The sequence below is a fragment of the Harpia harpyja genome, chromosome 2, assembly GCF_026419915.1.
Source record: "Harpia harpyja isolate bHarHar1 chromosome 2, bHarHar1 primary haplotype, whole genome shotgun sequence".
NCBI lineage: Eukaryota > Metazoa > Chordata > Aves > Accipitriformes > Accipitridae > Harpia > Harpia harpyja.
In genome coordinates this window covers 70073508-70097311 of record NC_068941.1, presented here as the reverse complement: position 1 = coordinate 70097311, position 23804 = coordinate 70073508, and the positions used below count along the sequence as shown (strand labels likewise).

The following is a 23804-nucleotide window of genomic DNA, read 5'->3' as shown; positions in this document are numbered from 1 at the left end:
TTGAAGCCCATTAGGTCATCCAGCCTGCAGTTTCTCAGAAAGGAGGCTGGACTGTATGGGGAGTGCAAGAGCGATTAAGGGGCTGGTTTCCAGGCACTAGAAAAAAACCCCAGTGTTAGCAGCTGGGCTCCATTTCTTCTGGTTAGAGTGTGAAAAAAAAGTCTCAGTAATTCCTGGCTGTGAGCATTGCTGCCAAGAGGGAGCGGTGGTGGCAGCTCAGGTCTGTAGGCCAGGAATGAATGGGACTTGAGGGGGTGAGTAGGACTCTTACAGCTGTTTCTTACACATCTGCCTTCAGCTTGACCTTTCAAAAAGACTCTGCTCTGTCTTCCCCTTGAAATTTGCAGAGGAGTGACCATCCCCGCATTGGTCTTTGGGAATGCTTTTCTCTTGGTATCTTGCTGTGACTTTCAAGGAGGAATAGAAACTTTCCGAGGAAGATTTGCAGAAGGTTGTAACAGGTGAAAAAAAAAATGTTCACCTAGCAAGGGCAAAGAAACCGGCGGAGGGCAGGTGGGGAAATGGTGCTGATTTGAAGCTGATGTTTGAGCTGTGATGGAGTTTCAGTGAACCACACCACAAGGGCTGCTGACTCATAAAAAGGTGGAATACCCAAAAGGAAAGCAATGATCCCAGAGCAATTGCATCCCATTATGGTACGTCAGACATGTCTTTGATTGCACAAGCCTATAATTAGTTATAGAGGATTGCGCTGTTTCTGAAGAAAGAAGAGGAAACAAAAAGAATTATTCCCTGCGTTAGTGACTAGCAGGATCAGTGGATAATGCTCAAGGAGTGCTTTAAATAAAATGTATTCACTGTTGATAGATTTATATTTATTTTTGCAATTTCAGAGTAAATGCCAATGATTCAGTAAAGTTTAACAAATCTTAAGGGACACCACAGCGAAGATCTGAAAGTCTAGGGATTAATTTTAGGGCCTGGTTCCTATCCACTCTGCATGTAAGAAACCCCTGTAAGTATATTAAGTATCTTTTGAAAATTATTTTGAAAATGAAGATCTCTTGGGTTTGTGATAAAAAGAAAGAAAGGAAACAACCGAATTTAATATGCACCAAAAATCGTAGGAATAGCTGCATTGCATACTTGCTAACACTAGATGGGGTGTAAGGAAAGAGTGAAGGGGAAAGCCAGGGAACAGCAAAATCTTGGAGGTCCAAGCTACCTCAGGCACAGAAACTGAATTTAACTAAGCTGAGCACGGCTTCCTCCACGTTTTCAAAAGGCAAAATCGATCATCATGGACAAGGACCCGTTTGCCTACTTCGTCCATCCGCCTGGCAGTGTGGATCTTCACAGTGTAGATATTTTAACATGAACAATGCACCACTATTAGTCTCATTAACTACGTTTTATTCCTATATTGAAAGAGTACATACATGTGTCAGTAGCATAGATTGCATCAGCTCCTCTTTACTAAAAAAAGCTCAGTGTATATACAGCCTTAAAATGTTCCCACTGTAGCTAGCACATTGTATTAAATCTATTCTTATATAAACTACTGTTCTGTACGTAGTTTTATGTATTTTAGAATACATTAAAAATTACCAGGTGGCATGTTCTGTTATCCTTTCTCACTGTCCTGACAGTCTAACAGTTGCAATAAATTATGGGTATGCATAGGTTATTTACTATTCAAAACAATTTCTATTACAGAATGTAGGCCATGGAGACAAAACTGTTGTTGCATTGGAAAGGCAGAAAGTATTTTTGATGCTTAGTGACGTCTGTTGTAATGGCTGCATCCTGCACCTTTTCCTTGCTAGCAAGAAGAGCAGAAAAAGGCTCTTTTTGAGACCCTGCCTTTGTTTAATCCTGTGAAATGTACTGTAACCTTTTCTTCATCAACTGGTGGTTTTTGCCCTCTCTCCTACCTGCTTTGACCTCCCGTGCACTAACTTGGAACAGGCAGGCTGGCGTCTGACTCCAGGCTCCTCCTGAAGCTGGGAGGGATGCTGAGCTGGGCTTTCTGACCAACCAACACAGCTACTCAGCAAAAGCAGCAGCCTGCCCGCAGAATTCATTTCCCTCCGTTTCTTCTTCTGGTCCCATGTGAATGAGCTACAGTCCTTTGGATCACTTTATCCTCTTTATTAAGCCTGTCTCTGCAGAGACCATTTTAATTTAATTCAGCTTGATAGCCAAGTCCCCAAATCCCCTCGGCTCTCGAAACACTACAATCTCCTGGTATTTGATACACAAGCCCTTTTCCACCATCCTCTTGCTTCCCATCAAGTAAAAAATGCCAAGATCCAATTTCTCTAAACTAGCTTTTAGCTCTGACTGATGCCCCTTGCAGAGTGAACGGTACTCACAGTGAGCCCTAAAAGAAAGTGCTGGTGCACTGAGAAATGCCCCTCCTCATGAGAATATCTGACTCTAAACATGCACGGTCGACAGAAAAGCAATAAAAAAATGCCTTCCCTCAACACAGGCTAAAGAAACATTGCTTGCTGGCCATACCCACTTTAAAAAGTAAACTGGGAACATGGCAAGAAATTGCATTCGCTGGCAGACATATGAATCATCTCTTTGTTTTGTCAGATTTGTTAGCTTAATCCTAGGAGAGGTATTGCTAAAACCTACTACGGAGGGTTGGTTTGCATCTACTGGTCTGATTGAACCACTGGGACTGACATCACATTGGGATTCAGAGGGCAGCGCTCAATACTTCAGATGGCTGGCTGGGCTAAGTTGCCAATGTAATTAAAAATAAAACTAGGACGAGCACCTCTATAGGACAAAAACTAGCACGTAATTTAAAAACAGAAAAAAATGAGTTATATTTCTGACAGGCCAGTAATAATTTTATTTCATAGCAGTGAGGCAAAAGTTGGGGAAGGCTGTGATATGCCGGGTCACTGGTAGGTTATGACTCCTCACGGGAGTCCTTGTGCATAATCCTCTTCTGCAGCACTGTTCACATCTTGGATGTCAGAAAGCCTATGAGAACATCTCTTTTTGTGATAATAGGCCATGTTTCACATGTCCAGGGCAAAAATGAGAAGCTCACTCAGCACAGAGATGGTGAGATAGCCCTGAGTATGAAGGAATAAAAGACAGTTTCCTTTGCTCTGCCTGCTTTACACAAAGCCTTCCTATTATCCAAGGCAGCAGTGCAGCAGCAAGACATGATAAAACAACCTAGTATGCTAAGTGGTATGAAAACTTAAAGAAACATATTGTGTAAGTGAACAAACAAGGGCTTTGATACACAATTTTGTTGGGTAAGGATGGTGCAGAGCCTTTCCAGGAAAACGGTCCTTTGCTGTTATCTTGACAGAGGCTCTGCGTACCAGGACTGCCCTATTTAGGATAACTGAATGCTTTAGTCTGCAGCCACCCAAAACACCAATGCGGCACTGTCTGTTCACATCCTCCTGTTTAACCTCCAGTGGATTGGCAACCTGGCAAAAGGCTGGAGCCACCAAGAGGAAATCCTTCTTGGAGGCAGCGTTAGCTCTAGCCTGAAACAGCTCCAGCTGCCTTGGTTTCAAAAGACTTGGTGATACTGAAGTCATATTTAGACCTCAGCCAGAAGGAGGATTCCCCAAATAGAGCTTGTGATGACCCAAACCTGAATTTATTGCTTGTGAACTATGCTGGGGGCAGAAAGCTGGAGAATAAATCATCTCATTGCACACAGATGAGCTACAGCACGGAGTACATGAATGTAGATGTGTGGTTTAGGCTAAGCTTAAGCTGTGCCTTCTAGAACGAGAGACAGCAACAGATTTACTTGTTAAAACAGCCCAGAATCTACTGGGATCATCAGGAAAAGTATGAATTAGGGCAAAATGGCGTGGATTTCTGGAATACCCATTAAAACAGAAAGTGGATGGAATTTGTAGTTGATTCACTCATGGCACCATGCAGACCTCTGTTATCTTCTGTCTATGTTAACTTGTTAAGATCTCACAGTCCAGAAGTGACATCTTCTTCTTTTCCTGGCTACCCAGTTACTGTGGGCTGGGCTACTTGTTACGCACAATTTGTTGCTGAAATAGTGAATAATGGAAGAAAAATGGCAATAGATTTTTACTTTCCCTTTAATCTACAATGAATTAAAATGATGCCTCAGACTTACTACAAGCCACAAAGACAGATTTTGAAGACAGACCTCAAGAAACCAAAATAAAGTGTATTCTGGAACGTTACTGTTTGCTTTTACAATTCATCAGCAACCATGAAGAACTGGCTGTAGTCTTAAAATCATTACTAACATGTTAGTTTAAGAGTCAAGATCATTTCTATGCTTTGTATGGCTTACTCTTCACTTTCTTTATGAGATCTTCAATTCAAGGTAGTTTTCTGTGTAGAATTTAGATCATTCTCTTAGATGTTAACATTAATCCTAATGCACTGCATTCTCCCCTGAATGACTGCAGATTGCAAAGTGTCTTTGAAAAAGGATAAAACGGACATGCCATGCAGTAACCAAGTAAATGCAATCCCTGATTAATATGCAAGTTTGAAAAGTTCAGAAAATGTCATGATACTCCATAGGCGCAGCCTGTTTTTGGAAAGGTCTCTTTTTGTTTTGTTTGTGTATAAATGTCATTCTACATGAATTTCACTCCAGCAGCTTTTCATAAACTCAAGTCAATGACAATATGTTCAAATATTTGAGTGTTTCCTTTAAAACTAGAGGCAAAGAAAAAATCTCTTCGATCCGTTGACACAGCTGTGAAAGACCGTGGTGCTTGCACATAGATTTCTTTAAATAATCTGAAGATCTTCTTTTCACCGTCCCACTGGTAAATCTGGGAGAAGGTATAGTCACTTCCCAAGGCTAGGTAGTAATTGTTCTTGAAGGAGAAAGGCTGCAACGTCATGGCTCCTCGGGATGGAAGAGCCTGTATCTCCACAAACTGTTTGCTATTCCATTTCATAACTCTGGAGTCACCTATGAATCTTGTGAGCGTGATGTACAGGTTATCTTGCATCCTGAAACTCTTCACTGCCAAGACATCTTCCATGTTGGGGATTTCACTGTGTGGGACAAACTTCTTGGAAACTTTGTTCCACTGGAGTATAATGGGAACCTGGGAACGGCTAGAGAGGATTAAATGTGATTTCCCATCTATATCAAGAAACTCAGCATCGGTGTCCCTGAACCACTCATGAAGGGACTGGTATGAGTAAAATCCTTTGTTATTCCACTTGTACACTGTTGACAAACCTGCTTTAGAGCTATCTGCTATAACAAAAAACATTTCACTGTCTATCTCAAAAAGCTCTATATCATTTGGCTTGGAAATGCGAGATACTTCAATATCCTGGAATTTGACAAACTTTGTCCAGCTTTCATCATACTTGTAAATGTGTGAGCCACCAAACAGCTGCGCCACCACCACAAAGACTTGGTCACCAACAAGAATGGCTTTACATCCCACTATGGACTGACCTATTGCCCAAAGAAAAAAAAAAGCACATATATTAGCACAGTACAAAGCACCCTTTAAACCACAGAGAGATTACCAAATCACCCCTCCCCTTTTTAAAATCTGCACCATCTCATAATTTTGTCTTTTGCTACATGCTGTCAGAGCTTCTTTTCCTGCTTTTTTCTCCCCAATAACCGGAAAGATGACTTCAAAGGTTGGAAATGTCAGAAATGTCACACCCCTCAAGGTGTGCAAGTATGATGCACCCTAAAATGGTCATTCCTTTTTATCCAGAATACTTTTTCTTTACCTGTTTGTTCAAAAACATGCCCCCTAATATCCAAACCAATTATTTAAGCCAAATTTTATTATTCCCAAATAACAAGAGTTGTTATCCCATGACTCAGCAGGAATCTGAAATTCTCTTATTCTTGGAATATTTATCTTTCCAGCTTAACTAGAAGAATGAAATATAGTCTATTTTTCTTGCTCCAAGAGGGCCAGACTCAGCTTTTTGCTACTGTAAATAGAAATATTGATGCATCTTGCAGATATATCACCTGACAGCAGGACAAAAAAGATAAATCTAAAAGTCTGTTGTTCCTGTTAAGTATTCTTCAGATTATGTTAAACTAGAAATATTTAGGAATATTGCAGTTCCCAGATTAGATCAGATTGGGTTATGGTCCATTTTGAGAATGTCAAGTCACTATACAAGAACCACATCAAAAAAGTAACAACCAGACTATTTACAAAAGGTTTTGCTGGAAGAAGAGAGGAATTTCTCTCTGAAGCACACAGTTTAAGTAGAACTGTAAGTGCACAGATTCCCCCATGCGTGCTTGGTCACAGTCACTACAGGAGACTCGCCCTGGCATCTCTGCTGGTCCCCTACCCATAGTTGTTTCACAGCTGGCCTGGGATGGTCTACCACCCTCTCAGCGTAGGAGGGGTGGGATTCATCTCAAGTACCATAAGGTATCCGCAACGTAGACATGAATGCTCAAGCTGATCATCCAGGCTCTTTCTGGTCCAACTTAGTCAAAAAGCACTCTAGAAGAGATTTGACCTGGCCTGCAGATGTCTCCTTTTGCAGAGGACAGCAAGGCCTATTCTCTGCATGTTAGCTCCAAAAGCAATCTTGACAACTAGTTCAGCTCCATAAGCCTGTGTTGTAAAGGGCTAAATTCGGATATCCAAATGCCAAGCATACAGTTAGTAATGAAACTCCCCATGGAGCACATAGCTGGCTCCTGAGCTCTACAAAACACTCTTTAGGCTCCACGAGAGGCACTTTACGTGCCTGTGTCCCCTGGCAAAAGTCTCTCACTCACTTACATTTCAGAGTCCAGAGCTCAAGCTCAGGCCTTCCAGGAATACAGGACAGTTGTTCGAGAAACAAGTCTGGGCACGTATGCTGGGTGTGGAGCTAGGACACAAGTCCCCAGCAGAAAAGTCTCCTAATCATGCCATTCCCAGGAAGGTGAAATATGTCCAGAAGACAGCTGTCTTTGGAAATGACCCAAACTCAACTTCATTTCCAGAGCTTTTCTAGAGCTCTGCTGGTACATATTTCCTCCTAATCTACCAAAACACAATGAAACCTAAAAAAGCAACATTATTCACTTCCAGAATTTCCTGATGGAGAGGTAGCATCTTGTAAACTTCCGTTAGTGACACACACAGCTGATCTGAGGAGGTAGATGCTTGCTGCCTTTGTAGACTTCAACACCAGATGAGGATGCAGCCTACTCTTTGTTTCCCAAAATGCAAGGCAAAAAGTAATCTATTACATGTAACAAGGAACAGGAGGGAAGGATGCTCCATGGATAAATTTAGCTCCTGACTCTTCAGAACAAGTAGCTTGAAGGAGCTGGGAAATTGAGCAGCTCTAAAAGCTCTGTCCCTGCTCCCGTGGTGTGACTGATCACCATAAGCGTTGGTTAGGGGCAGAATGGTTGTTAGCATTAGCCCATGGCATTCCATGGGCTTTTTGTTTGATGAGTAATCTGCCCAGGATGCTAATTCAGCATGTTTGTAAATGGAAAGTAAACATGAAAGCTTTACAGCACATCTTAGGTAGCAACCATGGTTTAAATATTTCTACGTCGTCCTCAGCTGTGAAACACACTTTCCTGGCCAGCCCACCCTAGAAGCATTTTTCAGACCTATTTACTTCTACATGCAGTATCTTTGTACTCTATTTTGCAGGCACTTTGGCAAGAGCGAGGGCTCCTTCAGCTTACACTTTAACTTGTAATGTGATTCAGGCAGTGAGTGCTAAGCCGGGCCATGGCATGACATTCACAGCAAGTGTTTGTGCCTTCAGAACAATTTATATGATCATACAAAAAAAGCCTAGTTTGTGTGCTACAGCAAGGTTAAATGTACATGTATTAACAAGATGCACTAATCCATGAAGTCACTCATGTCCAAACATTACACACTTTGGTCTGCCAAATTCAACAGAGAGTCGGGACAAAAACCATCAACTGGCCCCATCTACGAATCTCGTCCTTGTGAAATGCCAGCAGTTCCTCAACAACTGGAATCCCAGTGTTCATATACCTGTGATATTGTCATAACTCCTGAAATTCATTTCAATGTGATCCCACTCCAGCACCATGCAGTTCTCCATGCTGGGCTGTGCAATGGCTACGAACACATCGTTCTTCGAGTTGAACGTATCCACTGAAACTGACTGGTAGGGCAAAATCTGGTGAACAACAAAATCTAGAAACATACATTTACAACAGTTAGGATACATCCTTGCTGGAAACACAGAGTAAGTGGTCACCGATTATAACAATTTACACTGAAAAATGAGTGAAATACTCTGGATTTTGTATAACACTAGCATGGAAGTGTCAGTGCTCGTGTTAGGCATGCAGCAAGAGGGGAAAGCATCTCCTGCTTTAGGCATCATAAACTGTCCTCTGGAAATACAGTTGCCAAGGAGATCAAATAGGTAAACAGTGGCAGAAATCAGATTTTCCAGCTAGGCTGGCTGCTATCAATGAAATCAGGATATCAAGAGAGAAGTCTCTCCCCACAGCTGGAGGTTGCTTTCCCATCAAGTGAAATGGCCTTGCTAGAATCACTTTCAAGCTGAGAGACAGCAACTTCCAGCTGAAGTCCAATAACTTCTTAAGTCATGCAAATTTAATCACTAGCAATTTGTGTTATGCTAAACCAGGCAGAAAGTGAAACGATATCGGAAGTTTGCCTGGGGATAACCCCACTTCAGCTAGACCATAGACAAAATGGTGTAATCAAAAACTCAGTTAACATAATGTTTTATGGGGCATTGTAAAGTAGTTTAGGCATAAAATACAACCAACCCGCAAATTACTATCCAGTGGAAAACTTATTCTAGACACTAAGACTGAGGAGTTGGAGCAACCTGTAAAGACTAGGAGTGTAACTCCAAAATTCAAGATTTTTTTCTCAAAATCTAAGTGCCTTTGTAGATTTAACTCTAAAATTCACCCTGGGCTAAGTCAGCAGTTAGCACAGAGCCAATCTGGGGCAAAGCAAGGAGACCTGGGTCTGAATTTGATCTTTGGCCTGACAGCTGGGCAAGGTCATTATTATCAGAAAAAGAAACCGGTATAGCAGAGCTGACAAAGAAAAGCCAGAACTTGGGTCTAGAACACGGCAGAAGGCCTGCGCTGAAGTGATGTATGGATATAGATACACAGAAAAAGAAATGCATCTTCCACTACGACAGCATCTCTCTGCAGAACCACGCACCACTCTGTTTCAAGCTCCATTTGCTACATGCCTTCACCATGCACTCCTACGTTGAAAGGGCCTGAGCATCCAGGGATTTTGGTGAAATGGTAATTAAGTCCTCACTCCAGTCCCTCATTTTGGTGCATTATGAAATAATTGGTTTTGAATGAAGAACTCTCTGTCTCTGCATGCTTGAAAGCCTTGCCCTTGAGGAGTTACACTTCTGGAGAATAAAGATAGATGACTACCATTAAACAAACAGAGCAGATTCTACAGCTGCGAAAGAAATGACAGTCTCCATTCTTTGAGGACTATTATAAGTAGAGTTTGGGCTTGATTCATAAATGCTGGTAGGAAAACAAGAAAGTTATCTTCATTCTCACTGTGAAAATAAAAAGACCGGAGAAAACTGACACCAAAGTAGGCAGAAAGTAAAAATAAGTGATAAATCATGACAGGTAACTAAGGATGGAACAATAGCAGATACAGTCACAGAAAATCAAAATATTTTTAAAATCTTGAGAAAAAAAACAAAAAAAACTAAAGCTGAAAAAGACATCTCTTGAAATCTGAACAGTTGTGAAGCACTTACTTTGAGGGAATCCGTGACTTAAAACAAACCAGTCTGTGTTTTAAAACCCACTGCTCATTCAGAAATGATTCAGTGTTAACACAGCTATTTTTACTTGTACCTGTCATTGAGCTCTTTATGTCACTGGATGAGTAAAAATGGGTAACAAAATCAGTCATAATCAGTAAAAAGCAATAAATGTTGTTTTTAGCACCAGCTGGAGATATCAGACTCTAATGTGGAACAGGGTTACACAGTAAAGAGATGCTGCCACATCAAGCTTGCCAAAAATTTAGGTCTTGGGGGCTCGATTTAGTTTTACAGGCAGGTCCACGTGCCTTGCTTTCATGCTAGAAAGAGCTTGTACAGTAAATACAGGGTTGGGGCAGGGTGTTTCCCAACATTTTTCTCTTTTAAGCTGGATCAGCCTGCACAGGAGAGGGAAGAGGACACGGCCCTCGCCTCCCCGCTGTGCCGCTGGCTGCCCGGGCTGTCGCTCTCTCCCTCTCGCCCCGATGCAGAGTTTTACTCTCCCTGTCTCCAGACAGGTGGTTTTGACACAGCTGAGGGCTGGGTTGGTCCCCCCCGTCCTCCAGCCGCCCACTCTGCCTCTGCTCCCTCTGCTGTTGAACTGGCATGAGCCATCATGGATGAGGGACCCAACACTTGTGGTGTTGGGCTGATTTCCCTTCCGGCAGCCCCGGCTTTGGCTGATCCCAGCACACAGGAGCACCGATGCCGGCAGAGCAGAGGGGGAGTGCGCGCAGAACACTGGAGGACACTAAAGAGAAAGGGGAGCGATGACCTGCTTGGGCAGCAGGTCCTAAACTGCATCCTGCGACTCAGTCCCCCTCTCCTCACGTCTCTTCTTCCCCACTGTGGGGACTTCTACTCCAGGTGAGGCTACCCAGAACCCGGGGGGGCTATCAGGGAGCATTAGCCATCCCTTCCCACCGTGGCAGCACAGGTGATCTCCAGCATAGGAGCGAGTACGGAGCAGATTAACTCTTAATTTACAAACTACCTTCCTTCCAGCCAGTGGGGAAAGAGAAGACCACCTCCAGAAGCCAGTCCCAGCTAGGTAAAGAAAGGGAAACCAAGCTTCTAAAGCTCGGTGAGATGATCCCAGCCTGCAGGTCTAGGCAAAGCAGGTCCCAGGCACGCACACGGCCTGCTTCCAGTGACTGTGGGAGCGTGAGGCCCGTTTTCCAGTCTCCTGAAAGTAAGTTACATGCTCCCCTGCCGTGCTTACAGCCACAGCACAGCCCCCTCGCGCACTGTTGTGGGAGAAAGACAAGAAACAAAGTGAAATGGCTTAACCTGCTTCCATGATGCAAGCCGTCACAAACTAAAAAGAGATGCTATCACAAAAAGAGTTAAAAGTGCAGACCACCAACACAGTGAATCGCTTTCTCTGTGAAGAAGTGACAGGACCGTGTTGTTCTTTTGCTTTTTTTTTTTTTTTTTAATTTGGCAACACCTCTTTCCATCTCTCCTCCTGTTACCATTGTAGCAGTTCAGTGAATGCAATGAACTGATGGAGCCGCCGACATGCATGTTTTACCAAGCAAACTGCTTTGTTACCCCATCCTACATCCAGTCATGCTCGGCACAGAGTACCAGAGACCAGAAATGATGGAAAGTCTGATCACGCCTGGCAAAGGAGGGAAATACGATACTAAAGACTAACATGAATGAAAGAGGTTTGCAGAGCACTGCCTGTCACCGAGTGGGAAAGGAGACTACACCTACAGGGTATGTTGCTTTACTTCAGAAGCCTACTTTCAAGCCTGAGCCTGTGACCAATCAATCCTCAAGGAATGAATGTGGGCGTATTTACGCTCCCTTTGGATCTGGGGGAGGCAATGGCAGAGAAGGAAAAAACAGCTGTGGCCTGATGCCGCAGACCACCAAGGCCACCGGAGGGTTACAGCTCCAGCAAGGTAACTTCCAGTTCAGCACAGGGGACACCATGCTGTCTCTGAGGTGACACATTCCTGAAGACTTGCACTTCTGCTCTACTTATCTCTGTTTTGTCTCTTGCGGGTGACTTCTGCATGCAGTCTGTCCCTCTCGGACACTTTGTAAGGATGCTAGAGCTCCACGTCTTCTGCACCCCCACCTTCACTATGCGCTGGAGCTCTGGGAAGCCTGCTGCTGCCTACCCCAGGCCAGAGGGGTTAGGCACACAGCCTTCCCTTACAGCAGCCAGAGAATGACTGGATTGAAATCGTCCTTTACTATCTGAAGAGCGCATTAATTACACCTATACGCTGTGCTGCTGCGAGAGCACTTCTCTGGTGGCTTTTGAACAAATATTCAGCTGGGCAATCCTTGCACCACATAACGCCTTAGCTCCCCAGCAAACTCTACAGCATGTGAAATTAGATTTATGCTTGGTGTAATTTCGCTTACAGCAGACAAAGGGACTAACATGAAGGGTGAACTTTGCCTGCAGCAACTTTATAGTTAGGTTTCTAGGTACAAAGAGATGACAGAGGGCAGGTAGGTTAGTATAGGTCTGAGGACTAGGTAGGTAAGGCTTGTTCTCGCACACTGTTAGTGCTGCGCAATTGCTTAAATTGGACTGAAACGAAATAAAGCCTGCTTTTACTTTGTACTTTTGCATCTTGGTGATTCAGCAGACACAGGAACATAACTTTGGTACCGTTCTAAGCTACGTTGCTCTCCTGTTTTTGACATCCTTTTATGTAGCAGGTAATCACGCTTTACCTCTGCTGCTTTTCTGACATGTTTCTGAATTCTGAGTTCATTCTCTTTTCCTTTACATACTGCCCTTGGATTACCTTTCACACCTTGTCCTGAAACTTTATTTTACATTACTGGTAATCAACTTTTCTATTGTCTTTTAATGATGATGGCTGCCTTGATGACAGATGAGAGCTCAAATGCCTCTGATATTACTGTATAGAAAAAAGGCAGAGTGCTGACATCATATACATGAAAAATGCAAAACAATACTCGCAGCTGATATTCTCAGTTATATGATGTGACTACATTTAAAGATAGGTAACTGCAGCTGTTCGGTTATAAAATATAAGCATAACGACATGCAAGTTTCTCTTCACTTCCTTCAGCATGCTTTACATTGCCTAAAATAAAAATCAAGATCCTAAACAAGACAGTAGTCAGAATATTATTGGACATTTTTCTCCAACTTAATGGAGTTCCATGAAGAGCTGCTGGCAGTATTGCCATCACATTTGATGCTATTAAATTGTGGCCTACTGAATAAAGATAACAGATATAGCCACATTATTTGAGCTTCTTTTCATTGCTTTCTGTGAAATAGAGAGATTTTGGGAAGCTCATCTGCCATAACTATATGGCCTTATTCCAGATAATAGAAAGCATTCTGTGATGAAAATTAAGTCACAAAGTGAGTCATAATCAAGTCTTTTGGAATATGAATAGTCAGAGCTCTTCTCCCATTATCACTTAATCCAAATAAAAACTCGCTACTTACTTTGGCTTCAAAATGTAATTTTCCCATTTTATGCTTGCTCTGGTACTCGGAAGTGCTTTGTATGTAACCCTTTCCTCCCCCCAGGTCATGCTCACAGAAGCAAAAGTGTATAGTCTAAACTTCTGATATATAACCATTTGTAGTGTGCTTAGAAATATACATTCTGAATACCTGTAGTGGTGCATTCATAATCAAAACTTGTCACATCATTTAACTTCTTATCCTGATATTCTGCTGGACCAATACACAGGACATCAGAAACAGTGGAATTTGTCATCTTTAACCACAAAAACAACCACTTGGCTTTGCAGTCACACTCAAATTTATTTCCCCTTAAATCTCTAAAAAAACACACAGAAATAAACATATTTGAAAAGGTTGATAGCGATATGAATACTGCAGAACTGTTATCACCTTGACATGCTGAATTTAAAAATATCTGAGTAGCCTTGAATGGGTTTTGAACTGAGAACAGAAAAGTTTCTTAAGTTTTATTCGGACTCTCTTAGTATGGACTCTCCTTCACTGAGTGTTGTCCTTGAAAAAAAGTTTCAGTCTAGGAAATATGGCCACGTATAATCTTACTAATAGAGCACTGTGATTCACGTATGAAGTCACTCATGTTTATAAGTTTTCATAGGAGTAGGACTATAACGTAATAAATCCTGACAGTGTGGTTGTCTGCTGCAAGCCTCCATCCCACCATCTACCGCTGACACAAAGAAATCCCATTCCTTCACTAAACTACTCCAATACCGCTGGTTGACAGAGTGGCCTTGCTGGTACCATTTCTGTGTTACATTAAAATACAGATGTAAGGCTTGTATTTTTAGAGTCGCTGCTGATGTGGAGTGAATTTAACCTCCCCCTACTAACGTATGTGCAATTTCAACACTGTACCTGTTCTTCGATCCCTTGGCAATTTTTGTGGCTTACAATTATACTTTGCTATTTGGGAGAGCCAGGCCAAAAATAGGGGAAGCTGACTAGCAGCTCAGTTATACAAGAAAACACTGACAGTAAGTCAGCAATATGCTACAACTGCACAAAAACAAGAAAAAAAGCTTTTTTTTTTTTTTAATGAATGCCTTTTACTAAAATAATCTCAGGGAATACATGCAACAATAACAGGAAAAAATGCTCAGAGAAATTGTAGTTTTAAAATTCGTTGTCTCCCCTTCCCTAAAAACAATTCATATGAAACATCACAAAGAAGTACAATAATGCAAGCTATGTACAGCACCACGAGAAGCAGCAGTGATTTGAGAAATAGCAGTTACTTCAGAGGAGTCTACTAAGTAAACAATTTTAAAATGAGAAAAGCTAGAACAACAAAATGCACATTTCTTTTCTGTGCAGATATCAGATACAGCACCACACAAACCCAGAATGTAAAACTCAGAGTAACAGAGTGACAGAAGCAGGCAGTCAACAGAAAGATTCTCATTACTTACAGTTCAATTAAAGAATCTAAATCACTGAAGACATCCCTTGGCAGACCTTTGAGATGGTTATTGGCCAAAGAACTAGAAAAGAAAGTTAGAGCTTAGTACCATTGCTGTCTCTTGTCTGGCTGACTCCTACTAAGTCTGAGCTCACTTACAGGTTGTTAATTATCTGGTACTGTCCAGCCATGGCATTGTTAATAGTTACGAAGAACAGGCACATATTAATTATTCTCATTCAAGAAAGGACATTGCTTGAAGCTCATATAAAAGTAAAATATATAAAGCTTTTTTGTTGCCCAGGTGCAAATGTAGCACACAGAGCAATCACTGAGCGCACTGAAAAGAAACAGGAACGTTAATCGCGAGTAGGTAGTGTCATGGTGGTACCGGTGCAGCACCCCCAGGTCACAGCCGCACCCCAGTACAAGCTGCGAGGGTGCGCAGGCAGCCGAACATGCTGCAGTGCTGCCTGAGCAGCAATCTCTTAAAGGCCATTTTTTAATTTGCGGAAGGCACGTTATTGACAGCGGGAGGAAGCTGACGCACGGAGGGGAAGGGAGGTTTTCTGTGTAGCAGGAAAAGCAGTGGTCCCCCAGAAGAGTTTTGTTCAAGTACAAAATTACTCTACGAAGTGTTAAACAACTTACAGATGAGTCAGGTCTCGAAGGCCACGAAATGCATTTCTTGAAATGGTTTCAATTTTGTTTCCTTCAATGAATCTAGGCAAAAAAATAAATATTTTAAAAGACTTTAATCAGCACTATAATTAGCATCATCAGTGCTTTAACCTATGTTCTCCAAATTCAGCAGGTTCCTGGGCCGCTCCTTCAGACTTAAAGGCGGGGAAGTCTCAGTGGAGCCGCTCACATTCCCTGTTTCCCTTTCCTCAGGTGGACCGTGAGGAACGATGCAGGTACCGGGCAGCACGAGGGAGAGTGCATGACACAAATATCCAGCAGAAGAGGAACAAAATGAACAAAGCAAAAAACATTATTCCTCTGTTGGTTAATCCTCTCGAGGTGTGTTATGTGAGGCAAGAGACTTGTGTTGGAGAGGCCTCTGAGATGGACTTTAGAAGCTAAAGTCCCACCTTCCTCTCACAAATCGCCTGCATTTTAAAACCATGGGGCAGCACAGCAGCGCTGGGGCTGCCCGGGCTCAGACGGACGCCGTGACGGGGAGCTCCCGTGGCTGCACGCACAGTGCCATCTCCGCACCCACAGAGCCGTGACGTGAACTGCAGCTACATACTGGTAGACACCTGAAGTCTGCATAAATGGCAAGACCGCTGCCTTGTTTTTCTTCTTGCTGCCACAGTTCAGCTCTCTCCCGCCGGGATGCCACCTCTGCAGGGTGCCCGACTGCACACAAATCATGGCCCCGTGTGCTGGGGAAATAATGACAGGCAGGTATCGATTCCAGGAGCATGCTGCTCCTCCTGACTGCATGTCAGCATTTAAAGAGCGAGCTGATATTTAAGCATCTTGACCCCCGAGCACTTGAGGATGCATCCCTGAATACGCCATCAGCCCTGCAAAGTGATTGCAGCCAGGTGGCCATCAAGATATTGCATAGTACGGCTGTACCTGGATGAAGACAACTGCATGCTGACTTTATAAAAGGTTTTATGAGATAAAAGTGTGTCCCTTCCTCCTACGCATTCTTGTTTGCCTTCCAGGGAAATAGAGGAAAAATGCTGTGGGCCAAGGTCTCTTCTCAAGAGAGACAAGATGGGGATGCAGGAGACGACAAGTGTTCTTGGTTCTGCAATTTAGGCATAGCCAAAATCCTTCATGAAGTGACCATGACCCTGACTGCAGGCAAAGGGTGCGGATGAGAAACTTGTGTCCACCTGGGGGATGTCAGAAGAGGGTCAGCCGTACTCTGTTACAAGGCTGCCTGGGGACATGAATTCAATCTGCAGAACAGAGAGCCAAACTGCCTCCTGACACCCTCACCGGCACCTGGCATCGCTGCACAGCGCCAGCTCACCGGTCCATGCAAATAAACACGGCTTCACTGAACACGCTGCAGCAAGATGATGGACATTTGGGCTGAGACTCAGTAATGTGCCGGATTCCTGAGTCACCAAACCTGGCCTCGAAGGGATGCTACCCTGGGAACGCCACTCCGAGCACCAGCAAAGCTCCTGTCTCTATCAGACCTGTCTTATCCAGACTCTGTACATGGAGCCAGTTAGTTTCAGGGCACATTGAATGCCACTATCAGTGCTGCAAGTGCAGCAGGACACAGCTGGAGAGAGATAGATATATATAGGTATCTGCTGTGGGTGCTCCCCAGCTGCTCTTCATCCAGAGACTTTGCTTTGTACACAGAGAAACTTGCCCTTCTTGGTTGTCAGCGGGGTTTTCTTACTCTCCGTAAGGTCTGATCTCTGCTTAACTGAGAGACATGAGTTATTGAAGCTGTAACGGTGTTACCGGCTGCATGGCAAAAACAACCCCAGAGAAAGGCCACTCACAGCCAGCCCCCAAAGGGCAGAGGTGTGATTTGCTGGGAAGAGGAAGAGCTCTGTGGTCTTGGCAGGGAGGGCGACCACAACCATTAACCGAGACCACTTGTTCAGCTGCTACTAAAGGAAACTGAAACTGTAAGACTTTACCAGTCTTCACTCTGCTCCCTGCTTTGCAGCTGGCAGCCAGGGACAGAGATTTCCCCATTGACCAGCTGAGGAGGGGCAGGACTTTCTTCTTTCAGACAGGGGCTCTGGCTGCAGTTACCAATGCAACCGCTACAACTGCATATGTTGCTGGGACAAGCTCCATGTTAGACTCATCAGCACTTGAAAGCAAGTCATTAATGAAACAACATACAAATGTTTTTCTTCCTTTTTGCAAACATTCTGCAAATTACTTTTTTTCCTGCAGACACATGGAAAAGAGAATGGTTAGACAACTCGCTATTGCTGAAAAATCCAGATGTAGCTGAATCGTGGATTTCAGCACATACCATTTACCATTATCCTCTATTTCCTGGTCTGCAAATTCCACTGTTGGCTGCTCCGCACACAGCAGACTATAGTCCTGAGTATACCCCACCTTAATACCTACTTGCCTGCAAGACTTTAGCAAGAAACAGTTTTGTGAGCATTGGTCTGCCTTCAGAAAAAGGCAGAAATGTTTTCCGCAGCTACCTTTCAGCATCGGAAGGTGGGTGGAAAGATGAATTTTTTTCAGATCATATTCAGAGTTTCAAACATACCAGCTCATGTCCGGTAACACAGAGAAATGGCAGTCCTTTGGAGTATGAAGTGAGGACAACCTGGTACCAGGGCTAATACTTTTTTTTAAAAGAAAAAAAGGTGACCTAAAAAATAAAAAAAAAAAAGATCGGGCAATGAAGGTAATGTAAAAATCAATAAAGAAGTGAACTAAGTAAAGAAAAGGAAAGTTAAATAAATTTAAATAATAATATAGATAATTACAATAATTTATATTATATGAAATATAATTTCATATTCATATATTTGTAATTATTTATAATATAAAGATAAATGCCACAGGCATTAAGTGGGATATGAGATCAAAGACGAAGTTGGAGAGGAAAGTTTAGGGGAAGAGAAGCAGTCTGGTAATCAGGGTTCGTTCTGGGCAGTACACAGATACTCTGCACCTCCTCTTCAGGCTGCCAGCAGGCCCAGAGAGCCTTCCCCACCTCTTTCCTGAGGTTCAAAACCCTTCGACAGTGATGGCACTGTTCTGGAAAGCCCGGACAAGCTCTTGCTCAGCAATGCTTTTTTGGCATACTGTAGTTGCACAGAGCCACCTTGCATTCACGACATATTTTAAAAATCCACTGCAACCTCTGAAAAGTGGTGAGCCATCGTAAAGGACATTTGCACAGGAGTGGAACATAAATCCTTCATCTCCCCTGCTCGTGGGAATCACAGTAAAGACTAAGACTCCACGGCAGGAGTCTTGGCAACTGATCAAAACATCTTGATTTATAAAGGACAGGGGAAGACATAAAATAAGAAACTTACAGGTATTCTAGATGGAAGAGACCAGCAAAGGCATCATCTCGTATAACAGTGAAGGAGTTGGAGTTCAGCAAGCTGAAAATGGAGAGCAGGCATTAGGAAAGCACATTAAAACTTGACACACTGGATTATGCCTGTTGTGTTTATTGCCCATGACCAAACTAATCTTACTGACTCGAGCCCATATTGCCCCACCAATGCAGCACACATAAAATACTGTGGAATGGTCTATAAAAAAAAAATCCAAGGCATAATGTGATGCTAGTTAACATCCACTACTCCCCAGGAAAAATGTTCGCTGTGCATTCACCTTGGTTAAATGCAACCTGGTCCTTGACTCTCTGGTCCCCTGAGCAGGACAAGCCGTCCTTAGAGGGTAGGTCTGCTGAGTGTGGACCCCAGCTGCCCACCACGCCTCCAGCCACACCAAATATTTTCAGGAGACCATCTCAGCAGCACTCCTGAGCTCCCAGAAAGGGGGGGAGCCCTTTTGTGCAAGCACCGGCTCCCATTTGTGCAGTCTCGGTGGATCAGCGCTCACTCATCCTGGGCTCCCAGGGGATGCTCCAAGTTTGACCTGCAAATGGGCTACAGCCCGCAGCATTGGGAGGGGACCACGCAGTTCATGCCAGCTGGAAATGCAGACGTGCCCAAACCACCAGAGACAGAGTCCTGCTACCCTTGCAAAGCAAAACCCTGTGTCCACGGGCAGCGAGGAAGAGCGGTGGTACTGCCTGCTGCAGGCACTGCCTTGCCCCGCCGTGTGAACTTCAGGGACAAAATGTGTTAGAGCTGTGCTGGAGCAGTTGTCACCTGAGCCAGGACAAGGCGGTCAGGGAGAAGGATGCTTTGGAAAGGCTTTGCCAGCAAAGTTCCTTCTTTGCTGGATCAAAGCATAACGATCTCCAGTGTTGATGTTCAAAGGCACAGAGAGCGATCTTCTTTTAGGAAAATAGCAAAACTTCTAATTCGGTCAAAAAAATCGAACGCTACTCAAAAGAAATCATTTTGGGAAAATCTCAGAATTTTCTGCTATGAGTGAATATATCTGCACTAATCGCTTTATTAGACTAACTTTTTAATCCTCATTGTATGGTTTTAGGCATTTTACTAAAATTAATTTAGAAAACTAATGAACATGAAATGCAAACTTTCCCTGTGATCCTCAGTTATTATGCTAATACCAGACAAATGCTCCTTAAATTATCCCAAAGAAATCTGACAAAGAAGCAGACTGCCATCAAAAATAAATCCTTGCGTTACTGCTTTACCATGCCTACTGCCACAGAAGACATAGTCCTGAGGTACCCAAGCGCTCAATGCATCTCTTTTGTCATTTAATCATTCTTTTTTTCTCATGTTTGAAGGGCAAATTCACAAATTACACTAACCAACACAATTTGTCAGGGCCCAAGCTGGTGGTGGTGGCAACAAACCCCGCTCACTCCCATGTCTGGTCTACCGCACAAACTGACATGGGCAACTTCTGACTTTCTCAGCAACTGACCTCCGCCCCACCACCCCACACACTGCACCGTCTCCTCCTGGAAATCTACTACAGCTAATGAAAAGGGATAACCTTCATCTGCGCTTCCTCCCTCTTCCCGGTACCACTATCCAATCCCATGCAGATTCTGCTCATCTCCAACTTTCCACCCACAGTTTCTCTCGGCCCACCCTTGGATTCATCCCTCTCCTTCCCAGCTGGCACGAGTCTGCTGTTTGCCCCCGTTCACAGGTGGGCAAAGTCCCCCTGCCCGCTGCCCAGGGCTCTGTGCTGGCCCCCACAAAAACTTGGGTTTGGGACCAGTGCCATGCTGAAGAAGGTGAAAGCCTCCATCCCTTGCTTTGCCCGCTTCTCCCCAGCATTTTCCATGGGGTGCTGCCACCCCCAAATAGTGAGACAGGCCTTTGAGAACGAGGTGGGCGTGCCTGAGGAGAGGACCTGGCCATCACGCTACCAGATGCCTTTAGGTACTGCCTCTAGCTAAGACCAATTTTAACATCTAGCTCTGTGGCAAGCCTGGGGTTCTGGCATGCCTCGCGCCTTTTTGCCGAATTTTTCTTCACAGCATGTTTTTGCTTTGGGGGTAACCTGGTCCTTACAGGGGGAGATGTGGAGGGTCCGCTTGGTATCGGGCGTTACAGGCAGGCTGCAGTGGGCTAGGCAGGGCGCAGGCAGCGGCACGGCTTCTCTGCCGTCTACCTGAGAAACGAGTATGTGGGCTCCCCAGGGGAGTTGTACTGCACCCCGTATCTCTGTGCCTTCCCCGCTACTGCCTCCCAGGACGGCTAAATCAAAGCAAGTTTGGGTAAGCTACCGCAGCTCCAGTTGCACACCTGACTGCAACACAGGCACGACCAACCGACTTGCCCGAGGTCAGGAAGGAGGGAGGGCTGCAGAGTGCCGGGAGCTGGACCACTGTCCCTCAGGACAGAGGGCCATCCCACCTGCAGGTCCATCAGGTCAGAAGGCACCCGAGGGGCCACCCTCCAAGTCGGACACTGAAGCACAGAGTCATGCTGCAGACAATGCCAGCACTTCACGCACAGAGCTTTTCCTCCGAGGTGCGTCCCGGCAGCCTCCGCTTGCCCCCCATCGCACCCGCAACGTCCCAAAGCCAGTGCGAGAGTCCGGAGCACAAATTGAGCAGGAGTGAGGGCCACCACATGACTTGGGGAGGGGGGGGGGGGGAAACTCAGCCCTAAACTTACTAAAGCTGAAATTTAAAAAAAAAAAAAAAGGAACTTAGGGCATCAGAAAGCATTTTGTCCTACTTAAGTAACTCAATGCACGTTTTATGAAGTGGTTTACGAGCGGAAAACGCATCCCTCCGTTACGAAAGGGCAGCTACATCAGCCGAGTTGCACAAAAGCTGGGGATTTACCTCCCTTTCCCCAAGGGCACCCCTCACTCTATTTCGGAGGCACGGGCCGAGCGCTAATTGGCCGCTGCCTTTTCCAGTGCCATACTTACAGCAGCTGCAGGGAGGGCAGGTGGGAAAACATCCTGTCCTTGACTTCGGAGAAGGTCCCGTTTACCAGGCTCCTGCAAAAAAAAAAAACAAAACAAAAAAACAAACAAACCAAAAAGAGAAGCCACCCGTCAGGCGGGACCGCCCTCGCATCCCCCCGGTCCCGTCCGCCCCCCCCCCCCCTTCCCCGGTCCCCGCACTCACAAGGAGCCCAGGCCGGCGGGCAGGCTGCGGGGAGCCCCCGCCGCCCCCACGCACAACGCCGACTCCCTCCAGCAGCTGCAGGGAGGCGAACAGCGGGGTGACCTCCGCGGTAAAACGGGGAACGGTAAGAAAAGCAGCGCGGTACCGCTCCAGAGAGCTAACAACCGCAGAGGACCCGCCATACCGGCGGACCTTCCCCTGACATCAGCGCGGCGCCGCCCCGTCGTTGCGCTTACGGGGACGGACCGGGGGCGGGCGTGGGGGGGGGGGGTCCCACGGTGCGAGGGGCGGTGCGAGCCCCGGGGGCCACCGTCGCCCTCCGCCTCCCGGCGGGGGGAAGCCGGGAGGCGGAGGGCGTCGGTGGCCCCCGTTCCTAGCCCGAAGTGATCCTAGATGGAAGGGAGAAGATGGATGATGACGCCATAGCATCAGAGTTACTTCGCCGCCGTCAAGTCGCGTCGTATCAGCACCCTGCGTAAAACTCGGGGTGCCCCGATTTAGAAACGGGGCGCCTCCCGCACAGGAATAAAAGAAGAATTACTCTTGCGGCTCTGCCCGAGCTTCTCGCCTCGGTGGGCGCGGGCCGGTTGGGTGGTTTTCGTGGTGGTTTCCGCTGCTCTCCGACGTCGTGGAGTGCGCGGTTCCAGCACGGCCTCCCCTTAGGGAGTCGAAGGCAGCAGTAAGACCCCTTCGTGCGGAGCAGACCCTGGTCTCATCATCTCCACCCATACATAATCCCTCCGGCAGGCAAAAATGCAGAAAGCATGAGCAACACCTGAGTTAGCGGATTATTTCGTTTATCGTCCAATTAGGTAGAAACAAGACAGAGAAATGATTTGAGGTCAGCGTTATTCCCAGTTTTCTTTGCTCGGTTTTATCTTTTCAGTGATTTTAATGATTCGTATAATACACCTCTTCGCAGGAGCTATTATGCACCACATCTGCATCTCGACTCAACAACCACAATAACCCCAGGATGTTTATTTCGTTGGCAAGCAGACAGAAATTGTTGCGAACCATGAGCCCTGTTGGATTTTCCTGTCATCCTCTTCCAGCTGGGTCATGGGTGCTCTATCCTGCGGTCACTGTAAGCCCCCCCCAAATAAATACAATAACGCAACCAGAAATCAAAAGCTTTTGATACTGTCTCTCACAGTATCCTTCCGGATGAAAGGTCCAGCACACAGCTAGACAAGTCCATAGTATGTCGGGTGAGCAATTCGCTGACAGGCCAGGCTCAAAGAGTTATAGTGGGCTATATAGCTCAAAGAGTTATATAGTAAATGGGGTTACATCAGGCTGGCGGCCTGTCACCAGTGGGGTTCTCCAGGACTGAGTTTTAGGGCCAGTGCTCTTTAATGTTTTTATATATGATCTGGACACAGGAATTGAATGTACATTAAGCAAGTTCACTGATGATACTGAACTAGGAGGAGCTGTGCACTCCCTTGAGGGTAGAGAGGCCTTACAGAGAGATCTGGGTAGACTAGAGAGCTGGGCAGTCACCAATCGTATGAAATTCAACAAGAGCAACTGCTGCATTCTCCACCTGGGATGGGGTAATCCTGGTTATACACACAAATTGAGGGATGAGATGCTGCAGAGCAGCCCTGCAGAAAGAGATCTGGGGGTTCGGGTTGATGGCAAGTTGAATATGAGTCAACAGTGTGCCTGGTAGCCAAAAGGGCCAACAGCATCCTGGAGTGCATCAAGCGCAGCATCGCTAGCTAGTCAAGGGAGGTGATTGTCCCACTCTACACTGCACTGGTGCAGCCCCACCTCAAGTACTGTGTGCGGTTGTGGGCATGTCAATATAAGAATGACATCAAACTATTAGAGTGTGTCCAGAGGAGAGCGACCAAGGTGGTGAAAGGCCTCAAGGGCAAGACTTAAGAGGAGTGGCTGCGGTTGGGTCCCTTCCAACTCAAGATATTCTATGATTCTATGATTCTATGAAATAAAAAAGGCACAACAAT

General features: G+C 45.2%; 1 protein-coding gene across 1 annotated transcript; it reads right to left on the bottom strand.

The window, feature by feature from the left end:
• Positions 1–1357: 1357 nt before the first annotated feature.
• On the bottom strand, positions 1358–22068 carry LGI2 (leucine rich repeat LGI family member 2). Its single transcript, XM_052780329.1, has 8 exons — positions 21829–22068; positions 21627–21698; positions 18653–18724; positions 15297–15368; positions 14656–14727; positions 13373–13542; positions 7977–8141; positions 1358–5428 (listed from the first exon to the last, which is right to left on the bottom strand). Exons 1-8 carry the CDS (start codon positions 22008–22010, stop codon positions 4611–4613), a joined length of 1623 nt encoding a protein of 540 aa, XP_052636289.1. The 5' UTR covers positions 22011–22068; the 3' UTR covers positions 1358–4610.
• Positions 22069–23804: the final 1736 nt, after the last annotated feature.